General features: G+C 37.3%; 1 protein-coding gene across 1 annotated transcript in view; it reads right to left on the minus strand.

Moving 5' to 3' along the window:
- Nucleotides 1-26,232, minus strand: part of csmd2 (CUB and Sushi multiple domains 2) — a 543,350-nt gene that overhangs the window by 381,334 nt on the left and 135,784 nt on the right. The window contains exon 6 of the mRNA XM_056479194.1: nt 15,851-16,058. Within this exon, the coding sequence (XP_056335169.1) occupies nt 15,851-16,058 (208 nt within the window). The remainder of the gene's footprint in view (nt 1-15,850; nt 16,059-26,232) is intronic.

Here is a 26,232-nt window from a genome sequence, read left to right on the forward strand (position 1 = left end):
TGCTGCATCAGCTGAGACATGGTTGAAACATGAAGAAGGTGAGAAGATCATCTGCACCTGCAGCCATTGACACAAGCACAAATGTTGTCCGAGAACAAGATATGTACTGCAGATTTACTTATTAAACAACCCTGCGGTGCAAAACACTGTGCATTCTTATCCCCCTGGGTGATCGCCGGCTAGAAAACAGAGTGAAAACGTAAACCAACACATATGTTTGCACGTAATCTCTGACTGTATGCTTAGCACATACTCCTCCAGAACATATGGTCCTGTGTATTATCCACGCATGGGTTACACGCGTGTATTCTCAACACACGACTGGGAAGGATATACTTTACATTCAGAGTAGCACATCTCAAGGTATAATTGAAACGGCAATGTCACAAAGCCCAGTGCGACGTTGTTGTTTAGTCTTATGAGAAACGGCTTGCAATACAAGCAGAAACCATAATGATAATGCACCCAATTCCCATCAACCTGACAGCCCATTCTCTGTCATTTCCTCTGGGAGTAGAAGACCGTAGTTACATGCCAATCTTACATGTGCGGCTTTCAGACATCTTTGAGTCATGCTGATAATTGAACTATATTGCTATTTATTTATTTTTTTTTTTTGTAAGCTGAAGTTGAATATGTCTGTTTATATTGCGTTTCTGTTTTGGAAATATTTCATGCACCTATGTGATGTTGTAAAAATTATCTCCATTCAAATGGATCTGCAAACATAACTTAACTACTGTCTTGTGTCTTTGCATGTATGGACTTAAAATATCATATGCATAGGTTTGCCTTGTTATATTCAAAATGACAATTGATATCAACAGGTGATTCTGCAGATAACAACAATATCTTACAAGCAGCAACCTAGAAGACGCTTATTAGTGTTGATCCATATGGCAGTGCGTTCACTTTTTCTGATAACATTATTTTAAATGTTGAAAATAGTTGTGATGTTTAAAGTCTCAGATGTCCCTAGAGTGTGTATGTGAAGTTACAGCTTAAAATACCCCACAAATAATGTTTTAAAACTCTTTAAAACTTCCCCTTTTAGGCTTTGATCCTAATTGTGGTGTTTTGTTTACTGTCGCTTTAAATTCAAATGAGGTTGTACTCCCAACCCTCTTTACAAAAGACAGTGGATCTATAAATGCTTATGTGTCAGCATAGTGGCAGATTCAAAAACAAGACTAGCATCCTATGGGAGAGATTGTAACTAATGGGCGGGGTTTTCCCCCTCCGATGACACATACAAATGGAGAAAGTGTTTCTGAAGTCTGCTTTTATGAAGTGTGATTGTAAATAAAATACAATTAATATTTTTATAATATAAATTAGAAGCTGTTTATATTCACAGAACTATGTTTAAATCCCTTATAAAATGATTTTTGCATAATAGGTCACCTTTATTATTTTATCAGTTAGTTTATTTGTTTGTACTATTACTACTTTCATTTATTTATTGCACTCTGTGTATTAATTGGTGATTGATTGATTGATTGATTGATTGATTGTGTTATGATCACCAGCAGTGTTGCTCTTGCAGACTGCTGGAGAATATTTACATTTAACTGCACTACAAATCCCATCATGCACTTCCCTCACACACCTGGCCCAGCTGAAGCTGTTCAGGATTAATCAGATGAACTACAAACACAGCACACACAAACATCGTTGCTGAGTCTTGATTCTGTCTAGAATGTCTTGTAAGTTATAAGTGAGTCTAGGTAACCTTGTTTAGCCTTGGCATTTTTTTTGGACCCTGCCTTGTTTATTGTTTTCTGTTGTTTTATCGTGTCCCGACCATTCGTCTGTACTTTGACGACACTTTTAGATTGTCTGCATGCTTCTGTTTTGACCATTACCTGCCCGACGATAAAGCCTGTTTAATAAAGCTGCATGTGGATTCTCACCTCTGTTGTCCCCTAGTCATTACAGATTGAATAATTGATGGATTACATTTTTTCTTGTTTTGATCATAAAAGAACAAAACTGTATTACCCATATTTCTTCCAGTTTCACTTTATGCTGAATATAACAACCCAGGCTCATTCTGAAAACTTACCACTATGTACATTTCTGGAGAATGTCAAATACATCCTGGGAGGTATGTTGGTTTGCAGTTTTTGTTTTGCCAAACCCACCGGATCTTTTTCAGATCTCAAATTTCTCTCACGAGTGCCATGCGTGCCTGCTGTTCTCACATAAATCCACCAGAGGCCACTGTTGGCTGATCGACCCACCCATTTGCTTTTCGAAACACAACCGTTAGTGTTTTAAAAAGCACCAATTGACCAGTGTCCACCCACTTCCCTAAACCCAACCGACAGTGTTTTGAAAAGCAATCCAGAAAAAGAAAAGCAACCTAGCTTTTACCGTGTTTTCCGATTTTACCACATTTTTACCCTGTTATTTACTTGTTTATTATTTTTTTGGCCTATTTTTTGCCTTGCATCCTTTCTGAAACCATTCTTTGCCGGACTCCAACCCTGTCATTGTGGTCAGCTCTTCTCTGTGTCTCAAATCTGCCCACATACGCTGCAAGCCACAGGACAAACTAGCAACAGTGGGAAAGCCGTCCAAAAAATGGTGTCATACATTCATTTTAAAGACAAAATACATCCATATGTTCCTCTGGCTACATCTCTAGAAAGGTAAACAGGGCTACGTTTATTAATTTAAAATAATTGTATCTTACTTTGAATGGCATTTTGGGCATACACATTCTCCCAACGACCAATGGTTGAATGAATGAATGAATGAATGAATGAATGAATGAATGAATGAATTTCAACAGTGATAGAGCAGGTTTTGGTTTGGTTTGTTCACAGAAAATGTCTTTGATTTCAATATTCTAAGAAAAAATACATTCCATGACAAAGATGAATTTTATTTTGATCTTGGCGAACTGAGAACAAATTGTCCATGTAACTGAATCTCTCCTTGAAAGACAATTCTGTTTGAACCCAGAAAGAAAAAAAAAATCAAGAGAATAGGGGAACGTAACATAAAAGAAAAGAAGAAAAAAAAAGAGCACAAGGAAGAGTGCGGAAAAAAAAGGCACCCAGTAGAGAAAGGGTATTGATATCCCCTTCCACAGTAAGATGCTGACCTGCTTTTACAGTCTGATGTAATTATCCGTGGCATGTGTCTAAACCATGGAGAACTGAACATTTGCAACACTCCTTCGGATTCCCAACACCATCCGTCCCCAGTGTTAGCACTGGCCGAGTTTCACACCATTTTATAAATGGTAACCAGAAGAGGCAGAGGGCAGAAAAATAAAAAATAAGAAACGGCATTTATTATGAACGGCTTCAGAATGGCACACTTTCATCCGACAATTAGAGCAGCCTGCCTGCATCTTGATGTTTTACGGCATCTTAATAATAATAAGGGGGAGGTTGCAGAGGAAAGACTGACAGGAAAGGAATTGTCTCTGCAGGGATCTGCGTGACTCGAGTGCCGATCAGCTGTCATGTTTAACACAATTACGAAAGGAAAAACCCAAGTCACGCTTTACTCCTCTACCAATGGGCAGATGTATACATGTGTACGTGGCTAAATAAAGAAATAAACTGTTATAAACTGTTTGTTGAAATATGCTGCTTTGTGATATAATATGAGACATCATTTTTACTGAAACAGGAAGACAAGAAGACACATAATAAGTAGTTTCTCCCTTTTTTTTTCAAAAATAGCTCTGCCAGTCAGAGTCATTAAAGCTCATGATAGCCAATACCAATGGAAAGCAAATATACACAATGTTGGTCAGATTTACTTACGTTGACACACATTACTGTCTAACACAAATTTTATGGGAGGGAAGTATTTAAGTGAATCAAACAAAGTGATTTTGCTAACCTTTGCACCTCAAATTATAGGTATTTGCACCATTTTTTAAAGAAAATAAACTCAATGTGCCCTAGAGTTAAACAGATGAGTTTTACCATTTTCAATTCTATTCAGTAGATCTCTGTGTCTGGCGGGAGCACTTATACCTTAGCTTAGCTTAGCATAAATTGAATCGGATTAGACCATTAGCATATTGCTCAAACATTTCAAACATTTGTTTTGATAATCTTTCTATGTTCTATTCTCTATAGTTGCATTATGCTCTAAGGCTAATAGAAAATAACACCGATATGGCTAGGAACTATTCTCTTATGCTGCTTTTAAATTCGCATACTTATACTATGCCATAAAAGTGTACTTTTTTATGAAGGAAAAACATACACTTTTGAGTAGGGAGATGCAGTGGCGCAGTAGGTAGTGCTATCACCTCACAGCAAGAAGGTTCGAGCCTCGTCTGGGTCAGTTGGCGTTTCTGTGTGGAGTTTGCATGTTCTCCCTGCGTTCGCGTGGGTTTCCTCCAGTTTCCCCCACAGTCCAAAGACATGTAGTACAGGTGAATTGGGTAGGCTAAATTGTCCATAGTGTATGAGTGTGAATGAGTGTGTATGGATGTTTCCCATATATGGGTTGCAGCTGGAAGGGCATCCGCTGCGTAAAACGTGCTAAATAAGTTGGCGGTTCATTCCCCGGATTGTTAAAGGGACTAAGCCAAAAAGAAAATGAATGAATGAATGAATAAATACTTTTGATTGTGTAACAGAAGAGTATGCAAGCTTTGGAACATACTTCTTCCTCATTAACGGATCGTTATGTTGCTTAGTTATGAGCCCTGTCAATCATCCACACGTCATCCACACTTCTTTCATATTTAATTTCCTACCTTATAGGTATAGCAGCAGGTTAATCTCTTTACAAACTTTATGGTTGGTCTCGCGCATCCATCATGTTTGGAGTTTATTTACACTTTTCACCTGCATGAAATCGAATTCTAATCAAAATCACGTCCAACGTGCAATGTATTGTGGGCAATATTAGCGGTTAGAATATGGACGCTTCTACACTTAAAATAATCAAAAAACTTTACTGCTGTACCATGGCTGCAGCATGCGATATATTACACAGCACCTGAAAGATTCTCAGCTAGGTAACAGTGCTGCGTAATATCCTTCCTTACTCACCAGCACACATTGCATTGGTTGATATGTAATGATGTGAGATATTATGTCTTACATATGTGCAAAATATCAGTATAATATTCCAGAAATGTCCATCACTCATTTGTGCTATTAACTTATTTAGCTCGTGTGCTGATTTGCCTTGTTCTACCCTGAATCATTTGTCACCTACACATTGTTTTCACCATATATAATATTGTAATAGTGTGGTTATATGTGCATAAGTGACCGGTTTTAGCTGCATCTTGTAAGGAGCGAAACAAAAACGAACAAAAAAAATGATCACTGATCCATTTTGGCGAAAAAAAAAAAAGTTTTTTTTGAGAACAATAGCACATTATTAATAACACCCCCCCGCCCCCAACCCACAAAAAAACAATAGTTAGATTTCAAGGGGACTTTAAAAACTGACTCACAATACATATTGCTTTCTCTTTTTGTCCAGTCTAATGTGTATTTGTTGTTGTTGTCGCTGTTTTCCTTCATCCCTAAAATTCAGACAACCACAGGGCTGACAAATCCCCTGTCAGTCACACAATTCCAGACTGCAATCTAAAGAGAGTGACGAGGAAGCAAGTGGACAATTACTTGAGCTTGTGCTGCTGACAGCCAAAAGTGCACAACAAAATGTGCAACACCCATCTCTGTGTGCGCACCCAAATGAACTGTGCACTATTGCTGCAAGTGCCTTTTTGTGAATGGCAGCCATGAGAATGAAAGATTCTCTCTGGGGAGTTCATCCTGGTCTCTATCATGTAGAGATCGAGACAGGCCAAAAACAAATGTGTTGCGGAGGTTAAAGCACAGACGAGGAGATCTTAAAAAGGAAGATATACTGTACCTCAGCTAGTGATAAAGATGCAGTCACAAGAGTGATGTGAGAAAGATGTGAGGTTTTTACTAGATAAAAGAGAACTGATTGAAGGCATGTTCTACATGTCTAGTGGTAGGCTGAAAGATTTAGAATAGCCTAGATGAAGTTAAAAGAGTCTGAGGGGACTGGTCTGGTGTGGATCTCAAACTTCTCCAAAATAATAATAATAATAAAATCTAAACCAAAACCAAATGAAGTGAAATTCAAGAGATATTTACTGACCATTTACTCACACAACACACTGACGGATTTCAGGGTAAACTACACTACCTGACAAAGGCCTTGTTGCTGATCCCAATTGTAAGAGCAACAAATATTAACTTGAATTTTAGTTGATCATTTGGAAAAGTGGCAGTAGGTAGATTTTTCTGATTAATCATCTTCTGAACTACATCCCAATCATCACAAATACTACCCAAGATTTTTATAGAAATCAGTCAAGTTTAGTGAAGGAAAAATCACAGTTTGGGGTTACATTCAGTATGAGGGCATGTGAGAGATCTGCAGAGTGGATGGCAACATCAACAGCCTGAGGTATCAAGATATTTGTGCTGCCCATTACATTACAAACCACAGAAGAGGGCGAATTCTTCAGCAGGAAAGCGCTCCTTCTTATACTTCCACCTCCAAATTAAAGTTCCTGAAAGCAAAGAAGGTCAAGGTGCTCCAGGATTGGCCAGCCCAGTCACCAGACATGCACATTATTGAGCATGTCTGGGGTTAGATGTAGGCATTGAAGATAAATTCAAAGAATATTGATGAACTCTGGAAGTCCTGCAAGAAAGTTTTCTTTGCCATTCCAGATGAATTTATTAATAATAAGCTATTTGAGTCGTTGCAGTGATGTTTGCAGTCGTCCAAGCTAATGGGGGTCATACACAATATTAATTCTTTTTCCACTGCACCATGACTTTATATTCTATACTGTACAAAAATACATAGGGTCAAAATTATATATTCACATTTATGCCTAAAATAATTAAAGAGTATCAAAGAGTATTCAAGATCTAAAAAAATTAAAATGTCCTACCATAAATATTTAATATAATTTTTTATTAGTAATATGCATTGCTAAAAACTGAAATTTACACAACTGATTTTCTCAACATTTGGATTTTTTTTAAACTTAATATTCCAGATTTTTTAAATAATGTGTCTTGTCCAAACATTGTCCTATTCTAACCCATACACCAATGCAAAACTTAGTTATTTAGCTTTCGGGTAATGCGTGAATCACAATTTCCAAAAACAATTACATTTATGACTGATTTTGTGGTCCAGAATCACAATAGGTTTTTGCTTATTATTTTAATATTACTTATTATTATTACAATATATTTAATATTAAAAATCACAAAAGCAGAATGAACTCAAAACTGAACAATATAAAAAGAGACTACAACAATAATATTTATTTATTTATTTACCATTTATTTATCAATATTCATTTATGTTGTAATACATTCTAGGATATCACAAATAAGCAAACATTGTTCAGAATATGACATTCTTCAGAAACACTGTATTGGTTCAACATTTATGGTAAACATTGTTACTTTAGCGTGTCTTTTTAACAAGATTCAAACCAATTCAAACTCCTTAACATCTCTCATCTAAAAAGCTCCACATGGTGAATAAAAAGTAATTGCTCAATTTATAAAGTAGAGCATCAGAAATTATGATCTAACAAGCGCATTTACAACACTGTGTTCTCAAAAAAGAAAAAAAGAGAAGAAACAAAAAAAGAGCTGCAGAACGACCTTTAGAGAAATGGATCCATTCCCAAAATCCAGTGCTTTCTATAAATACCAGTCTCTCTCACAGTTCAGAAGAAACAGGTAATCAATAACGCAAGTAGTTATCGAACATCAGTCAGTCTCGCTGGAAATGTACAGATAGAGACTCTGGTGAGTTAAAGAAAAAGAGAGAGGAATAAAGTATTGTTTAGATGCATGAATCACAAACAATCCTTAAGGCAGGGTTTAGAGATGCTCGGATATTTTGGCCTGTTTCTCTACCCCGCTGAGCAACAAGAGAACAGATAGAGGTTATCTAGAGGATTGACTAAAAAAGGAAAACAACTTAACAATCTCTAGGCATGTCCCATTATACATCTGCATAAAACAGTTGCTATATTTTCTAAATACCAATAATACAAAAAAACACTACAAAATGTCTGCCATGTGATCAAACTCATCCTCTAAGGATTTATCACTGCAAAAAACATGACAGATTTTCTTATATTGTAGCTGGTGAAGTAGTTATTAAGCTGAAAGGTGCTGCAAGCTTTTGACTCTTCTAAAGCATAAAAATACTATAATATGTTAGCAGATATTTAAGAAACATGCTAAGTGCATGAAAAACCTGAAAAATCTGAAAAACAATGCTGAAGTCAGAAATTCTGCTTTAAAAATGTTATGTCGAAATGCCGAAACGTCTGTCTTTGTTTTGGTTCTTTTAACCCACCCAATGCCAGTTCTGGGTTGCCTTGATTAAAAACAGGCCATTTCATTTATTCAGTCATGAAGGCTCTTAAAGTAAGCATCTGTGACCGAAATGCGACCTCCGGAGGACAGTAACAACCTCTGAAATGAGACGCAGATTCAGAGTTCCACATGAGGTGGTTGTTAATTAGCAAATAATATTAATAATACAAATGTAAACATTAGGCGAGCATGTTACATTGTAACCCCGTGTCCTAACAACATGCTACTGTACGTGATGAGATTTGCAGTGATGATAAGAAATTTGTTTGTTTGCATGAGATGAAACACAACTGAAATTTAAATACAGCCATTCAGAAGCACAGAATAGTGCACTTACTGCATTCCAACAAAAAGGTTAGATTTACAATCTAATTAATACATATTAAACCTCTTTAACATTAGTTAGTTCAATTTATTTTATTTTCAAGATCTGAGGTGAACGATCTGCTGCTGCTTTCAGTAATACCATACGGCAATAAATGTCATATATGTCAAAGTGTGAGTTTTCTTCTTCCCATGACTTGTGTGCTTTAATAACCACTTGATATTGATTTCAAGACCAGCATATATTGGAGTAAAAAAATGAGCTTTAGCTGTGCACACTTACGATCTTATAAATTTAGATATATCCAGACTGGATAAAATAGCTTGAATTGCCTGAAAAACTACATAAAACAAGCTTCTTTGTTAAAAAAAATAAAAGTATTTGATGAAATCAAAGCATTTAAATGGACACCACATGGCCAAAAGCATATCAATTTCCAGGAGCATATCCAGGAGATCCATTTCTAATCACCTTTTTTGGTTAAATTTCATTCATTCATGAATTCATTTTCTTTTTGGCTAAGTCCCTTTATTAATCAGGGACTGCCACAGTCAACTTCAACTTCAAACTGTTAACTTCTCCAGCATATGTTTTACGCAGCAGATGACCCCATACACACTCTTTCACACACATACACTACGACCAATTTAGCTTATTCAGTTCACCTATAGCACATGTCTTTGGATTTGTTGGGGAAACCGGAGCACCTGGAGGAAACCCACGCCAACACAGGGAGAACACACAAACTCCACACAGAAATGCCAACTGACCCAGCCAGGGCTTAAACCAGTGACCTTCTTTCTGTGAGGCGATCATGCTACCCAATGCACCATGGTGACGCCACAGACTAAATTTCAATACAGAAGAATTTAAATGTTGCAGCACACATTAATATTTTTTAAAAGACATTAATTTCTATTCCCAAATGTCAAAGCCAATGTGTACTAAACAAGAACCATCCAAAAAGTATTTGCCATAAACCTGACTGGCCTGAACACCTTTTGGATAGAATATATAATAATAATAATAATAATAATAATAATAATAATAATAATAATAATAATAATAATAATAATAATAATTATTATTATTATTATTATTATTATTATTTTTATTATTATTATTATTATTATCATTATTATTTTTTTTATTTTTTTATTTTTTATTATTATTATTTATTTTTTTTTACTGTTGTTAAATATTTTTGTTGTTGTTGTTCATCTATTAATTTACAAAACGTACAAAAGACAATTCAAATAAATAACATTTCCTTTGATTTTCTGACATTTCCTTAAACCAATCTGAAGATGCTCATCAGTCGCACAAAACACAAAATAATAATAATAATAATAATATTATTATTAATAATAATAATAATAATATGCTACACTGCACTTTTGCTGCACATCCTCACCAAGTCATGTCTACTATATTATTTTACAAGGTCAACTTACACTTTCTGAAACTAGACAGATAAACTCTTTCATAACAAATTCATAAGCATGTTCTATTGCTGAGCAGACCAACCTTGCTGATATAGTTTCTGCTGCTCTCTGGATCTGTGCTGGAGCAGATAAAGAGGCAATGGAGTGATTTTGGAGTGATTCATTGGTGACCCTGCTGCTCTGCTCAATACAGGCAGGCAGAAGACTGAGTGTCCGGTGTTGTTTGCAGGGCACACAGACACGTCTCGTGCCACTCAAACGCTCAGGTCCTGACATGAGCAGCACTGTTTTTCTTCCTGATCACTTGTATATTGATTTTTGCATGCAGAGTCTGGGTTTTCTTCTTCCGGGGGGTGTTTCTGCAAGGATGACCACTTTATTTAGGATTCAAGACCAGTGTTATGTGTGTTTGAACAATGTGAGCTTTAGCTCTATAGATTCACAATCGTGCAACTCTACTCTCCAGACTGGCAGAAACAGTACATATCTCTTAAACATTCATTCATTGCATTACATTGTAAACATTTTATTTAATTGTATACATTAAAATGATGCTGCATCAGTTTAGCAGACAGTAAACAACTTTAAAACAGTAGCATAATTGTGTGATTAAATGGTTCTCAATCTTTTATTTGTTTAGTTATTTGTCTATTTTTTATTTTATTTTATTTTATTTTATTTTATTTTATTTTATTTTATTTTATTTTATTTTATTTTATTTTATTTTATTTTATTTTATTTTATTTTATTTTATTTTATTTTATTTTATTTTATTTTATTTTATTTTATTTTATTTTATTTTGGGCTTTGTCCCTTTATTAATCAGGGGTCGCCACAGCGGAATGAACCAGTTTTACACATCGGAAACTCTTCCAGCTGCAACTCATCACTGTGAAACACCCATACGCTCTCATTCACACACATTCACTACAGACAATAAAGCTTAGCCAATTCACCTACAGCACATGTCTTTAGGCTTGAAACCAGAGCACACTTCTTGCCCCTTCTTGCTGTGAGGCAACAGCGCTACCAATTTCATTTAATTTCATTTCATTTCATTTAATCCATATTTTAATTATTTATTTATTTTCTTAAAGTCATAGTCATGAGTTTCGGTCTATATATGTTTATATAAGAGATAATCGACGGCTTGCTGAGTATTAAAGGATTTTAATGCACGACGTGAAGGCGAAGAACAAAAGCTACCACAAAGTGCATTAAAATCCTTTAACGCACGACAAGCCTTTGAATATCTCTTATATAAACATATATAGACCAAAACTCATGACTGTGACTTTAAGAAAATAAATAAAGGCCTAAGTTTAAACTAGTTTTGCTCTTTGCAGTGCAATATTTGTCCAAATTTTCATCAATTTTGCTGTAATGCTGTTTATACCTGCTAACGTTATTAGGATGCGATTTCATCAATCCAATCACAGGTGAACAAATAAGACATTCACAGTTCCCCGTCACACATGTTTCTTTTGTCTACTTTCTACATCTCTGTTCGAATATTGGTTTTCTTTTCACTAGAGGTGTAAACCTACACTGGTGTCACGGTTCAGTAACGATTATCACGCCATCGATTCAGTTCAATTCGATATCTCGGTGCATTGACAATGCTTTCCACAAACAGTTTTAAATTTTACTTCACAGCACAAGAATTATTTTATTAAAATTTATAAATATATTTATATATTATTTGTAATACAATTTTGTCCTTTAATACAAACAGTCAGATATATGAACTGTACCTTTAAAAATGCAAGTACATGCACAGACGACATGAGCATTTATAGCAAATAAATAAATGTAAATATCCCGCTCGCTTTGTCGAGCGAGTTCTTACTCCCCTATGATTGGTGAGGCGCTCAACAGAAAAGGCTGTGATTGGCTATAACCTTCTGGTGCTGTTCACTGATGTGTAACACTGATAAACTGCAGCAGCGATCACAGCTGATCATTGATAAACGTGGAGGAGAAAACTCGCTCTGCAGACACGCTCGTAAGTATCGCCGTGACAGCTAAGAGGAGAGGAAAAGTTACCTCACGACAACAGGTCAAATGTCCAAGCCTTTACAAGCCTTTATTCTGTTTCGTTTTAACATGTCGTTTTTATAAAATCTATTTGAAAAATACTTCGGAACGTCTAAAGACTCTGATAATCCTTCAGAAATTAAACTAACCCGTCCTTCCACCTGATGCTGTGCCCTGATTGGCTGTATAGACATCATCCCATGGTTCTTTTGTTCATTTTTGGGCATTTTCATTGGTTAATTGCCCATGAATTCCTAGAGCTGGGTCGTTCATTCCTGCTTTATTTACTCTCCCTGAGGCTTCTAGAACATGCCAAGGTCGACCGACAGCATCTCGTCTCCCTCCGTCTGCTCGCTCCTCACCCTCTGTTAATTGCCTGTTTAATTAAGGGCTCAGCAGTGACCCCATGCATGATGGCAGCAAAGGGGACAGAGAAAAGTGGGGTCTATCGATCGCCTCCTCTGGCCAGGAACAACCTTTCTTCTCTGCACTCCTTCGCTGACCCTCAGAGAGCGTGACGGAGAGGTAGATGCACGTCCACGCTTCACAAATCCAGTGAAAAGTGTCACAGCTCAATAAGGCCTATGCTTGTAAAAGACAAGAACCCAGCAAGAGGGAGGACTCTTGGCACCACAGTAAACGGGCTACTCTAATTGGTCTACAGACATAAGGTGCTAATTTACATGCTCAGATATGCAGGTTATTGTTCAGAAAGTACACTCTTGGGTTTCAGTGTTTTCAGAACAGCTCATTTTAGAGCGTTTGTTTCTGAACCTGGTGGTTTTCTGCCTTGGTTTGATTCAGTTAGGCATATGTGAGCATGGCAATCATGCTAAAACAATTGCTCACAGATCGGCTGAACAATGAGGACTCTGCCCAATTGAAAATAAATGCTGTAGCGGTTTACTTATGGTGAGAAAGAACCTGGATCCAATAGACAAATGAACAAAGCAATATGATGATATCAAAAGGGAAATGTGTTACATAAAACAACAGCAGTGCCTGGTTCTTCAAGTGAGCAACATCAGTTATAGGAGCTGAAAACCAATGCAAAGACTGGTGTTGATAACCACTGACTAGCCATTGACGTCATCAGTATTTTTCACTACTATAGATGTTAATTGCAAACATATCTATGTTTGTGTTCAACATTAAAAATACACATAAAAGTTTGGAATTTGATGAGTTAAAGGGTGATTAAATTTACAACATGTTTGGGTGAACTACCTTTTAAGAATTTTTCCCACTATTTTGCCAAACCATTCTGAGAATTATCAAGTAACATTACGTACAAACCATTCTTGGCCCAAAATTCATAGCATGGTTCGACAGCCACGCTGAACTGGTTCTGACGTTATTGCCTGGCTGACAGTTTGAGCGTAATTGACTAGGCGGAATGCAGTTTCTATTTATTTATTTGTTTTTTGTTATTCAATGAAGTAAATATCAGAAAAAATCCCCAATATCTTATCCTTGTCCATATTGCTGTTTACACTACACTTTCATTACCAAGGCAACGACTGATAAATGTGCATTTGTATATTCCAACAAGTTCTGTTTACAGCACCACAGTGGAAAAGGAATCCCTTTCTGTGCTAACTGGACAAGATTGGCATGGAATGCTTAAGCAAACAGAACCATTCGACCTGATAGTGGAAAAGCAGCATAAGATGTGAGTGCAGATTATTAAGCCAGGGATCTTTAATTCTTTAGTCAATAATGGTAAAATTGTTTATTTATTTATTTTTGTCATATTTAACTACCACCAATCCCATCATAGAAGTACTACCAAATAAGTCCAACCCTCTGAAAACTCCCCGACTTCCCCATCCCACCCCTTAGACCACAATTACAACCTAATCTTGTGCTAATAGAGTTCCATATTTAGGCCCATTGCCTGATACAAAAAAAGTCCATGTACTGATCCAATAAGAATTTCTGAGAGCCAGTTACTGTACTTAATGAGTGTGAAAAGGAAATTGTGTGAACAGGAAGGCTAAGAGACCAATAAAACCATTTTCATAAATGAATAGTACTCTGGTGCTCCCCAGACAAGGTTTGCGATGGACTGCAACACTTTTTATACCCTCTATTTGGTCCAAGCTCTGTGTGCATTATGTGCTGAATAATTGAATCAAGCTGTGATTTGGTTCTGTTCCATTAAACGAGTGCTGAGATGTTTCATGGCTGTGGTTCTCCTGGCTTCACCTCTCTCGTAAAACAACCACCCACTGCCAACAGAACCACGGCAAGCACTCGTGCTATATATAAAGTACTTTTCTGGGCCCTTAAAGTGCAAATTTGGGGGAAATCTCCCCAACCACCACCAGTGTACTGCATCCATCTGTAGGACATTACAGCAACAAGTCTGCACCAGACCACACTCCAGCTTACTGGTGGAACGGAGATAGAAGTGATGAAGCCAAATGATATAGGGATGGTTAGGAGGCCATAATGGACAGACTCTAGTGGGCAAGTTTGGCCAGAATGCCATGGACATACACCTACTCATTTGATGTTCACACCAAATGCGAAACATGCAAATAAATAGCACTCTTCTCGTGTAAATAGATGCATGAACATTTTGAGTTTACTCGATTCGTTCGCACGTCAAATTTGCTTCCTTCGCACGTCAAATTCGCTTCATTTGCACATGAAATTAACACCACAATAGACTAAATGACTAACATGGATTTTATTGAGTGAACAGCTGTGTTTTTGTGCTTTAGGAATGCTGAAAAACAGCGTATATTCATTCAGCGCCGTGTCTGAGTCCACTAGATCCTTTCAGAGTTTATCAACTCCTCCAGAAACTATACCTGGATGATGGAGGCTTTCAACGGTGCTTCTGACTGAGCCGAGCCCAGTTTGATGAATTGTTGTCCAGTGTCGCCAAGACAATTTCCCCTCTGGACAACAACAACAGGTGCTACATCATAATCACGCCCCTACAAGAGAAAGCTCCTGTATGTCTCATCCAATGGACAGTACCAAAGACCACCGAAAACACAAGACATGTCACTCATATAGTTTTGAATGGGGAAATGTGTAACGGTCAATATGGCAAATAACGTCCCATCTTCTAGTACAGAAGCCAATCATCAATTGCTATAGACTGACGATTCTCCGGGGGAGGTGCTCGGACCAGATGTGAGTTTCTGCAGATTTAGTGTCATTCGAACATTTAAAAATGAAACTAAAGAGACAGTTGTTGTTTTTAATTTTATTGGTGACTCCTTTTATGAAATTTAATTGTAAGCTTGGGAAGCAATTCTGGAGATCTTGATGTTTCCCTATTCAAACAGAATGCCAAGCATTCTGCCCAAGAGGCATTTCAAAGATGGTCGCTGAGTGAAATGACTTTGACAATACTCACTGACAGAATAGTGTGCCTGTCACTATACTGGGGCACTAGGACCAACACAAGCCACAGGGTGGCCTCGGTAACACCCTTTCAAGCAGTAACTATATTTTCCCATGTGGTCTTTCATCCAGGTACTAACCAGGCAAAACCCTGCTTAGCTTCAGTGGGTGACCATGTGAGCTGCAGTAATCTAGCTTACATGAAATTCCAGATAAATGTCAGATAAAGGCTAAGGACAATGAGCAGTATACTTCAGTTCATCTGAAAACCAAAATGCTCAAGCACTCACCACTGAGAGGATCCTTCTGTGCCGGTTATCTCCAATACATCATAGTCTTCCTCCAATTGAAAGTCAGAGAAGACCAGAGCGATGGTGTCCCCTGGTTCGGCTAGGATGGTCCAGGTGCAGTCTGCATTGTTGTTGTACTCCTGGGGGTAATTTGGACTGGTGATGACACCGCTTTGACCCCGTAAAGTGCCACCACAGCCATCATCCGCTGTAATAAGAGACGAAAAAAACTCATTAAATCAATTTCATTGGTCGTCTGCAAGAGAAATGAATGGAAATAGGAAAATGATAAGATGACGTAACACACAATGGCGGTCTTGAGGTTCCGGGCTACCCTTGCAGGCCAGTGATGCAACACACTGTAACATGGGGGTAATTAATTGAGAGCTATGTAAAATTCAGTTAATTATTTGTAGTTGAAACCTGTTCTGCTTCTTAAAAGTGTGTTAAAGAGACGATTATATAACAAATAGGCACTTAAAGGCTGCTGTGGTAATTGAGCCCCTTGGCTCTCCCAACCTTCCTTAGTGAATCAAATGCGATCTCTCTATTTTTTACTTTCTTGATGCTCAGACTTTCTTCCTGACAGCGAGTCCGTGAGGTGAAGCCAGCTGAGGGTGAAGGCGAAGCAACAGGCCCACTGACTTCACTCCCCCTCTGTTTTTCGCTACACGTATCTCCCCTGAGAAAAGGAAGAAATCAAAACTTTTGACATGAAGAAAAGTTGAGTCTGGATACCTGACCTCCTTTTCAAAAAGTCTATTCCCCGACATCACCTAAAGAGGTATTGTCTCTCGCATGACTTACATAAAACAAAATTTAAAAAGTTTAAAGACAAGCAGGCTGCAGATATAAACTGTTTTGTAGCTGCAATGCAAGATATTTATTTGTCAGGGATTTAGAGAATGTACAGGTACTCAGAGACAACAGGGTATTCAGAGCTTAGGTAGAAATAGGTAGGTGGAGAAACCTGGGCTGCTTAACTGCAGTGCTGATACAGTATTTGGTCATCTCAGTTAAGCTTATTCAGGGAAGTGTAATATGTTATGCTTGACAGGGATAGAAGTACAGTGTGTTCAGTCAATTGTTCTGCTGATGAAACATCTTGCCCAAAAAGCTCATGCACTTTTGAAAGTTGCAAGATTCAAAATATCATGTTATCTCAGACCTTTTTATAAAGTAAGTCTGTCCCTTAAGGCTTCTTTCTGTCTTTTGAATTATTATTATCTTTAGCAGAATAATGATTTGAGTGTGAAACCTGATAATAAACCATAATCTTTCAGTTTTACATAATGGACTTTACCAATTCTATATGTGTGTAAGAGTTAGTTACATGGACATGAAAACTAGAAATATCACAATATAAGATTAAATATAATATTACTTACTTACTTACACAGACACACACACACACACCTGGAGGAAACCCACGCAAACACGTGGAGATCATGCAAACCCCACAAAGAAATGCCAACTGATCCAGCCGGAACTCGAACAAGAGACCTTCTTGCTGTGAGGCAAGCCTCCATGCCACCATGCCACCATATATTTACCCTACCTGACAAAAGTCTTGTCGCCTATCCAAGTTTTAGGAACAACAACAATAACTTGACTTTTAGTTGATCATTTGGTGTCAGGAGTGGCTTATATGAATGGCAACGGCCTCTAGATAATTTCACCAAAATAAAATATGATCAAGCCTTGATTTTTAATGATTTAATTAGGACAGTAAGGTCTGACTTTGATTAGACAAAAGTCTTGTCACTTAACAGAATTAATGTATAGTATAGAATATAAAGTCATGCTGCAGTGGAAAGAGAATTAATATTGTGTATGACTCCCATGAGCTTGGAAGACTGCATCCATACATCTCTGCGGTGACACAAATAACTTATTAATGACATTATCTGGAATGGCAAAGAGAGCGTTCTTGCAGGATTCATCTTCAATGCCTCATCCTTCATCTAACCCCAGACATGCTCAATAATGTTCATGTCTGGTGACTGGACTGGCCAATCCTGGAGAGCCATGACCTTCTTTGCTTTCAGGAACTTTGATGTGAAAGCTGAAGTATTAGAAGGAGCGCTATCCTGCTGAAGAATTTGCCCTTTCCTGTGGTTTGTAATGTAATGGGCAGCACAAATATCTTGATACCTCAGACTGTTGATGTTGCCATCCACTCTCTCACATGCCCCCATAATGAATGTAACCCCAAATCATGATTTTTCCATCACCAAACTTGACTGATTTCTGTGAGAATCTTGGGCCCATGCGCGTTCCAATAGGTCTTCTGCAGTATTTGTGATGATTGGGATGCAGTTCAACAGATGATTCATCTGAAAAATCAACCTTCTGCCACTTTTCCAACTGATCAACTAGAAGTCAAGTTACAACTGGGATCGACGACAAGACTTTTGTCAGGTAGTGTGTATATATGTGGTTTATTCATTAACTAATTTCAAAAGGGATTTCTTGATTAGGATTTACCACAGCCGGTCCCGCATTAGCTAATCATGATCCTCCAATCATGACTCCTAACTTATAAATAGTATAAATAACCACAGTCTTCATTCCATATTTTATCTTTATCTGGAAGAGACCCCCCTTCCTCTCCTTTTTTCTCATAGATTGGGTGGCACGGCTTCACAGTGGTTAGCACTATTAGTCCCACAGCAAGAACACCACCGGCTCTGGTCTTTGCCTGGCCGGTAGGTGTTTCTGTGCAGAGTTTGTATGTTTGTATGTAGATTTGCATCATATGTAACAGACTTTTTGAGATGTAACAGTTTTTGAGATCTACCTGAGTTCAATCTCCCCTCTTGCTCTGCAAACGGTAGGGAGCCCTGGGCTCGAGGATCCCTTGAGCTTAGGGCTCTCTCCCAGGACAGCATGCCAAACAAGCTTATGATAAATAATCAGCTAAGTGTGAACTCTTGAAATATTGAAATATATATAAATATTATTTTTTGTTGTTATTGCTTTCAATAAATCTATTGTTTGTAGGTCATTTTGTTTGAATAAAAACAACTGCCAAATGATTAAATTTACTGTAAATCTACTATATAAATGTTTTATACAACCTTTTTTAATACATGCCAAACCATATAGTTTGAATGGCAATGTACTTTTGAACTCTGCCTGAATGTAGAAAAAAAATCTGCCCTTTTTATCAAACTTACAGTACACATGTGACACACAAAGACATCCCTGCTACATAAAGCCTCCACTTTGATATCTCCAGAAGAATGGTGAATTATGGGTGCATGCCAACTGAATGTGTTGCCTTCCAGGCAAGTAAAGGAGCAAAGAGCCTCAGTGTGAGCGAGTGACTGACTCATAATGATAACTAGGAGACTCTCTGGGGTAAAAGAAGGGTTGAGGGAGAAAGAGAGTGATTGCAGATTTGTTTAGAAGGCGTTGAGTTGGCGTTCATGTGTGTGTGAGTTCGAGAGGGAGGAAGGAAAGAAAAAGTGAGTCATCACACCTACCTAGCAGGCAGAATTCTCTCTCAGCAACAGAATAAACAAACTGTCAGTGTGTGTGTGTGTGTGTGTGTGTGTGCGTGAGAGTGTGTGTGTATAAGCCTCACACAGGTGAAGGAGCCGCTTGTCACTGATGGGTGATGAGTTCTTCTCTGACAGGCCAGCATGGGATTCATTAGCGGTGACTGGCTAATCGCATGATTTCTTTTCTGTGAGTGGAAAACGGCGGGAGGACCGAGGCCCTGTCAGTCTTCCGGCGGATCCGTCACTCTTACATTTCCCCGGAGAGACACAGAGCATATGTGAGAGGAAGCCTCTGAGAGCTCGGGAACAGAGGGATGGAGAGGGAGAAAAGGAAGAAAAAAAAAAGCACATCGGAGGGAGGACCGGCTATTGGTATTCCAGCCGAGAGTTTCCTTCACACTTCAGTAGAACCCGCCGATCACTGGACTTGTCTCTGCCTCTCAGTTTGGCCGTTTGATCTTGCCAAGACTTTGTGACTTCATGTCTAAAATGCTAATATTTATAAAAGGCCTCATGAAAAATAATTTAGTATTTGTAGAAACCTCAAAGGAATACTTGTATTGGGTCAAAAGGAATAGTGTGTAATGTTATAAATGATCAATGAGCAATCACAATTCATTATGCAAATAGATTGAAGACAACGGATTGCAGTTCTTTAGAATGAATGAATGAATGAATGAATGAATGAATGAATGAATGAACGAATGAATGAATGAATCAATCAATGAATAAATCAATTAAAAGTGTGCGTTTTTAAAAGATATTTTAATCTCCAGTTCATCTCTAGACATCTCTGGACAGTATGGTTCTATAACTTTTATTCTAAAATTATACATTGAACTGATGAAGAGACATCAAAGATTTAAATAAATAAATAAATAAATAAATAAATAAATAAATAAATAAATAAATAAATAAATAATATTAACATCGGGTGTTTAAGTCATAGAACTAACAAAATGATGTTTCAGCAAAAAATTTTATAAAATATTAGTATTTTATTATTTTTAAATATCATAAGTCGTGATTCAAAGTCTTTGAATTGAATATTCATTCATTTCTTTTCGGCTTATTCACATTATTAATCTGGGGTCGCCACAGCGGAATGAACCGCTAACTTATCCAGCACATCTAATTAGCGTTTTACGCAGCGGATGCCCTTCCAGCTGCAACCCATCACTTGGAAACATCCACATGCACTCATTCACACACATACACTACGGACAATTAAGCCTACCCAATTCACTTGTAGCATGTCTTTGGACTTGTGGAGGAAGTTGAATCAAGATACTTCATAATATTAAAGCTTTTATTGTATTTTGGATTTAATAAAAGCACTTCTGGCAAATGCGAATAGAAGACTTCTTTCAAAAACACCAACAAAATAATTTTGACTCCAAAACAATTAGGGATGTAACAATTCACTCAACTCGTAATGCCATCATATTCACTCAACTCGTGATGCCATCATATTCACTCAACTCGTGATGCCATCATATTCACTCAACTCGTGATGCCATCATATTCACTCAACTCGTGATGCCATCATATTCACTCAACTCGTGATGCCATCATATTCACTCAACTCGTGATGCCATCATATTCACTCAATTCATGATGCCATCAATCATACCTGCCAACATTTGGATCTTAAAATCGGGGAGATTTTATCCGGGGGTTCGCGCGTAGTGAAGAGTGGGGGGGTGTGGAGGGAGGTGAGCGCGAACTAAAGAGCGGGGGTGAAGGTGCATGCGAACTGGGGAGCAGGTATGAAGATGGTTGCGCGTTGGTGGATTCCGGGAGTTTTCAGGGAGACAGAACAATACGGGAGGTGGGCAGGAGATGGGCCTGAAATACGGGAGACTCCCGGGAAAAAATTGGATAGTTGGCAGTTTCACATGACTTTTCAGGGCTCAAAATTAAGGAATTACCAAATTTATCTCTGACCACACCAAACATAAAGTATTACGTCTTAGCCATTAAAAAAAAATAAAAAAATAAAAAAATATATATATATATATATATATATATATATATATATATATATATATATATATATATATATATATATATATATATATATATATATAAATATAACTGTATACATGCACTTTTTAAATCAACAAAACTTTTCTTTAAAAGAAAATGACATTTAAAAAAGATTTTTTCTCATGTTTCTAAAATAGGCACAATCTGTCCTGGCTAAAGGTCCCGGATCACTAGTTAACTATACATAAACGGGGACCTAATCTCATATTAAAACAATATTATTGCAAAAAAAATGATAATTAAACAATATTAACAAAAATAACTGTAAGCAAAAGAAAGCAGGTTAAAAAAAACATACCGTGAGTGATAATGAAAGGATGATCACGCGCACGCGGTTAATGTTAGGCTTGTTAATAATCTGTTCAAAGAATAATTAAAAAGAAAGCAGTGACCGCTGCTGCTTACCAAAGGAATTTTTTTCAATATTGAGCTCTTGAAAGCACCAGTACTGTGGGTGCACGATAATCGCTTTTTGTCCAGTCTATTTCAAAGAGAACCGATCGCAGCAGTTTCGTTTCCTCTAGACATGGTTGCTTCATGCAAGTAAATGGGAGCGCGCTGCTTTTTAACAGTCATGTGCATCGCATCAGCTATACAAGAGTGATGATCCTCTCATTCGTTATTCACCTGCTTTCTTTTGCTCGCGTGAATTTTTTTTTTTTGTCAGTCGTGCTGCTTCTCGATTCTAAGATCACGTTTGCACGAATATTGGGTCATCCTTATTGTCGAACCCTGCATTTAAGAAAACTACAATTTAAATTTTCAACCAGCTAAAGTGACTAGTAGGAGAGGCTGTCTAACCCGCCACAGCTGAAATCTACCCTCATTTGGCGAGTTTGCGGGTGTTAATGTCAAGCCCTGATTACGTGTATAATTATATAGCAACAGTATCATTGTGATACACTTAAGAAGAGATAATCTTGAACATTTTTAAATATTCGATAATAAGCTAATTTTAAAAGATGTATAAACTAATTTGAAAAAAAGGGTAAAAACAATCTAATACCTGGTTCCAGTCCACGTGGTTCGTTTGGCCTATAATAGCTTTTTTTGCGTATAGTCGTCAATGACAGATGTTTCCCACTGTGCTGACGGTTTATGTGCATCATATTCATTGTTCTGTTAATTTAAGTAAACATCTTTTTGCAGTATTTGCACACAGTCTGTGTTTTGTCTCGTGTTTTGTCACATCAATGCTGTCATTTTAATCTGCACTAATGTGCAGGTAAAGCGAGTTTGCGGCTGTAAACACAGTGCCCTCTTCTGTTCAAAACATGTATCGCGATTCACTCAACATTTCAACCGATTTATACGTATTTGACGTATTTATACGGATTTACACATATTTGAACTGATTTTCTCTGGCTCACAGTGAATTGTTACATCCCTAAAAACAATATATATCACTATATTATTTTGAAATATGAAAATGGGGTGTCACGGTGGTGCAGTAAATAGCACAATCGCCTCACAGGGAGAAGGTCGCTGGTTCGAGCCTCGGTTGGATCAGTTGGAATTTTTGTGTGGAGTTTGCATGTTCTCCCTATGTTCGTGTGGGTTTCCTCCAGGTGCTCCAAAGACATGTGCTATAAGTGAACTGGGTAGGTAGTGTGTGTGGATGTTTCCAAGTGATGGGTTGCAGCTGGAAATGCATCTGCTGCATAAAACATATGCTGGAAAAGTTGACGGTTCATTCCGCTGTGATGACCCCAGGTTATTAAAGGGACTAAGCCGAAAAGAAAATGAATGAATGAACAAAATACGAATCCATCACCGTCTGACCAGTATCGAAAAGACAGGCTTTTAACTAATGCTCTCACCTAACAGTCTTCTCTCTCAAGTTAAAACATCTCATAGTTTGTACCATGATAAAACATCATACTAGTGGAATGAACAATACTTACAGTAAATGCACATGCAGATAATTCATTCTCATTTCATGTCAGAAAGCATCGCTGTATAAATAAAAGCAGTCACATTTATCTCATAACACTGGCCTCTTTCCTGACATCAACTGAACGGACCAGGATTTTAGATTTTAGTCAATCAAGTTTTCTTAATAAGCTCAAGCGGTCCTTTGAACTGCCCGAGGAAGTGACTTGTTCAATTGGCTTGGATAAATGGATGATGTGTGATGCATAAAGATCTAAGCTCCTACAAAAGATGCTCTGCCAGTGTTTCATGTCTCTTCATACCGCCTTCCTCGGGCACTGCGGCTGCCATGGTAACAGTGTGCAGTGCCACCATAAGACCCGAGCGCCAACACCGACAGAGAACCAGAGCAGGGGAAAGAGGAGCAAAGGAAGCAGATTTTGGTGGGAGAAGAGATCTGACCACTTTTCACTTCTCTCTCATCTTCTCTAATCAACTTGCTCAGTAGGCCTTGGTATTGATTCATAAGTCCAGATTTGATTACGATTCATAAGAACTCAATTGTATTCAATTCAATTTGATCATTGATTTAATTCAGTGAATTCAGAGATTTTATTATACAGTTGAAGTCAGAATTATCAGCCCCCCTGAATTATTAGCCCCCTTGATTATTTTTTCCCTAATTTCTGTTTAACGGAGAGAAGTTTTTTCAGCACATTTCTAAACATAATAGTTTTAATAACTCATTTCTAATATCTGATTTTATCTTTGCCATGATGACAGTAAATAATATTTGACTAGATATTTTCAAAACACGTCTATACAGCCTAAAGTGACAGTTCAAGGCTTAACTAGGTTAATTAGGTTAACTAGGCAGGTTAGGGTAATTAGGCAAGTTATTGTATAATGATGGTTTGTTTTGTAGGGAGTTGAAAAAAGATAGCTTAAAGGGGCTAATAATATTGACCTTAAAATGGCTTTTAAAAAATTTAAAACTGCTTTTATTCTAGCCGAAATAAAACAAATAAGACTTTCTCTAGAAGAAAAAATATTATCAGACATACTGTGAAAATTTCCTTGCTCTGTTAAACATCATTGGGGAAATATTTAAAAAAGAAAAGAAAAATCAAAGGGGGGCTAATAATTCTGACTTCAACTGTATAACAGTGAGAATTTTTAGCCATCCTGAATTATTGTGTATTGCCCCCCTTATATTCTTCCAATACATTTCTAAACACAATAGTTTAATTAACTCGGATCTAATAACTCATTTCTTTTATCTTTGCCATTATGACAGTAAATAATATTGTACTAGATAATGCTCAAGAAATTGGTATTCAGCTTAAAGTGATATTTAAATGCTTTACTTGGTTAACAAGGCAAGTTAGGGTAACTAGGCAAAGCCAAGGGGCAACATCCCGCTCTCCCTCAAAAAGCTAATACAGAAGAAACTGAAACTGTGATTCATAAAAATTCCGCTAGACCTGGCTCCAAAAAAGAGCACATTTTTCTATTGACCCCAATGTTAAAATGGACAAATTTACAGCCTGGTACAAAAAAAGATTTTGGTGTATCTAGCTAATATTACACCTCATGACAACTGTAAAGGGCTGATTTTTCAAAAACTCATCCATTTCCATTATATTAAGTCATAATTAAGGGCATGGCCACTTGAGTGACAGCTAGGTCTCAATGGTTGTCATGTCAACTTAGCTGATTCCGGCTGATTAGCTGCTGAACTCTGCATATACATCGTATTTTTGTTTTGTTTTATGTGGCTTTACACAGTCAGTTGCCTTTTGGAATTATTTCCTACAATTATCATACAATATGGCATGCTGTGTGCACTTTATTGTGCTAACAAACCATTTAAGGGGCCTCAATTTCCCAGGTGAGTGCAATTCTCATATATTCTTATATATAATTCTTATAAATACCATTTGTATAAATGTATTTGTTTTATTTAAGATAATTTATCATTTATGTTTTTTTTAAGGCCATCACGTTGGCACAGTGAGTAGTAAGATCGCCTCACAGCAAGAAGGTCGCTGGTTCGAGCCATGGCTGGGTCAGTTGGCATTTCTGTGTTGAGTTTGCATGTTCTCTCCCTGTTCAAATGGGTTTCCTCTGGGTGCTCCGGTTTCCCCCATAGTCCAAAGACATGCGGTATAGGTTAATTGAATAAGCTAAACTGGCCGTAGTGTATGTGTGTGAATTTATGTGTTATTCCCAGTATTGAGTTGCAGCTGAAAGGGCATCCGCTTCGTAAAACATACGCTGGATAAGTTGGCAGTTCTTTCCACTGTGGCGACCCCTGATTAATAAAGGGACTAATCTGAAAAGAAAATGAATGAAAGAATTTTCTTTAGAACTTGAATGCACTCCAGAATCTGACAGATTGATTAGCTGTAAGCTATAGAACAGTCATCTGAAACGTTGTCATACAGTGTTATGCCTGGATTTCATTAATAGCCTTGCATTTACTAACACAAGTATTTGGAAGTAATTAGCATTTTCTAATTAGAAAGAACAATGCTTAGTGGCTCAATGTATTACCAACAGTGTTTTTAAGAGACCAATAATGTAATGTGGAAATTTGTAAAGACCACCACCCTCCCTATCTTTAAGTCACCTCTAGAGGGCAACACTCTATAAGTTGCCAATTAATTTTGGGCCTACCAGCTTTCCAACCAGATCCTCATAGTCAGCATTGGCCGGTGTGTAACAGGTTGTCTTTTGTTACCTCATGCTAAAGCATAATTATGAACAGCAGACTCCAGTTAAAGGAATGAGAACGGTTTAGCTTCCCCTTTTTATGGCAAACCGGTACGTTTGTTTTGAGTTTATTTGTTTGTTGCTACTGTTTATTGAACTATGCTTTGCGTTTGTATTGTGAATGTGTGTATATTATGCTTTACGTTCTTGTGATTGTTTATACTGTGTTTTTTTTTTTCA

The sequence above is a fragment of the Danio aesculapii genome, chromosome 19 (assembly GCF_903798145.1).
Source record: "Danio aesculapii chromosome 19, fDanAes4.1, whole genome shotgun sequence".
Taxonomy (NCBI): Eukaryota; Metazoa; Chordata; class Actinopteri; order Cypriniformes; family Danionidae; genus Danio; species Danio aesculapii.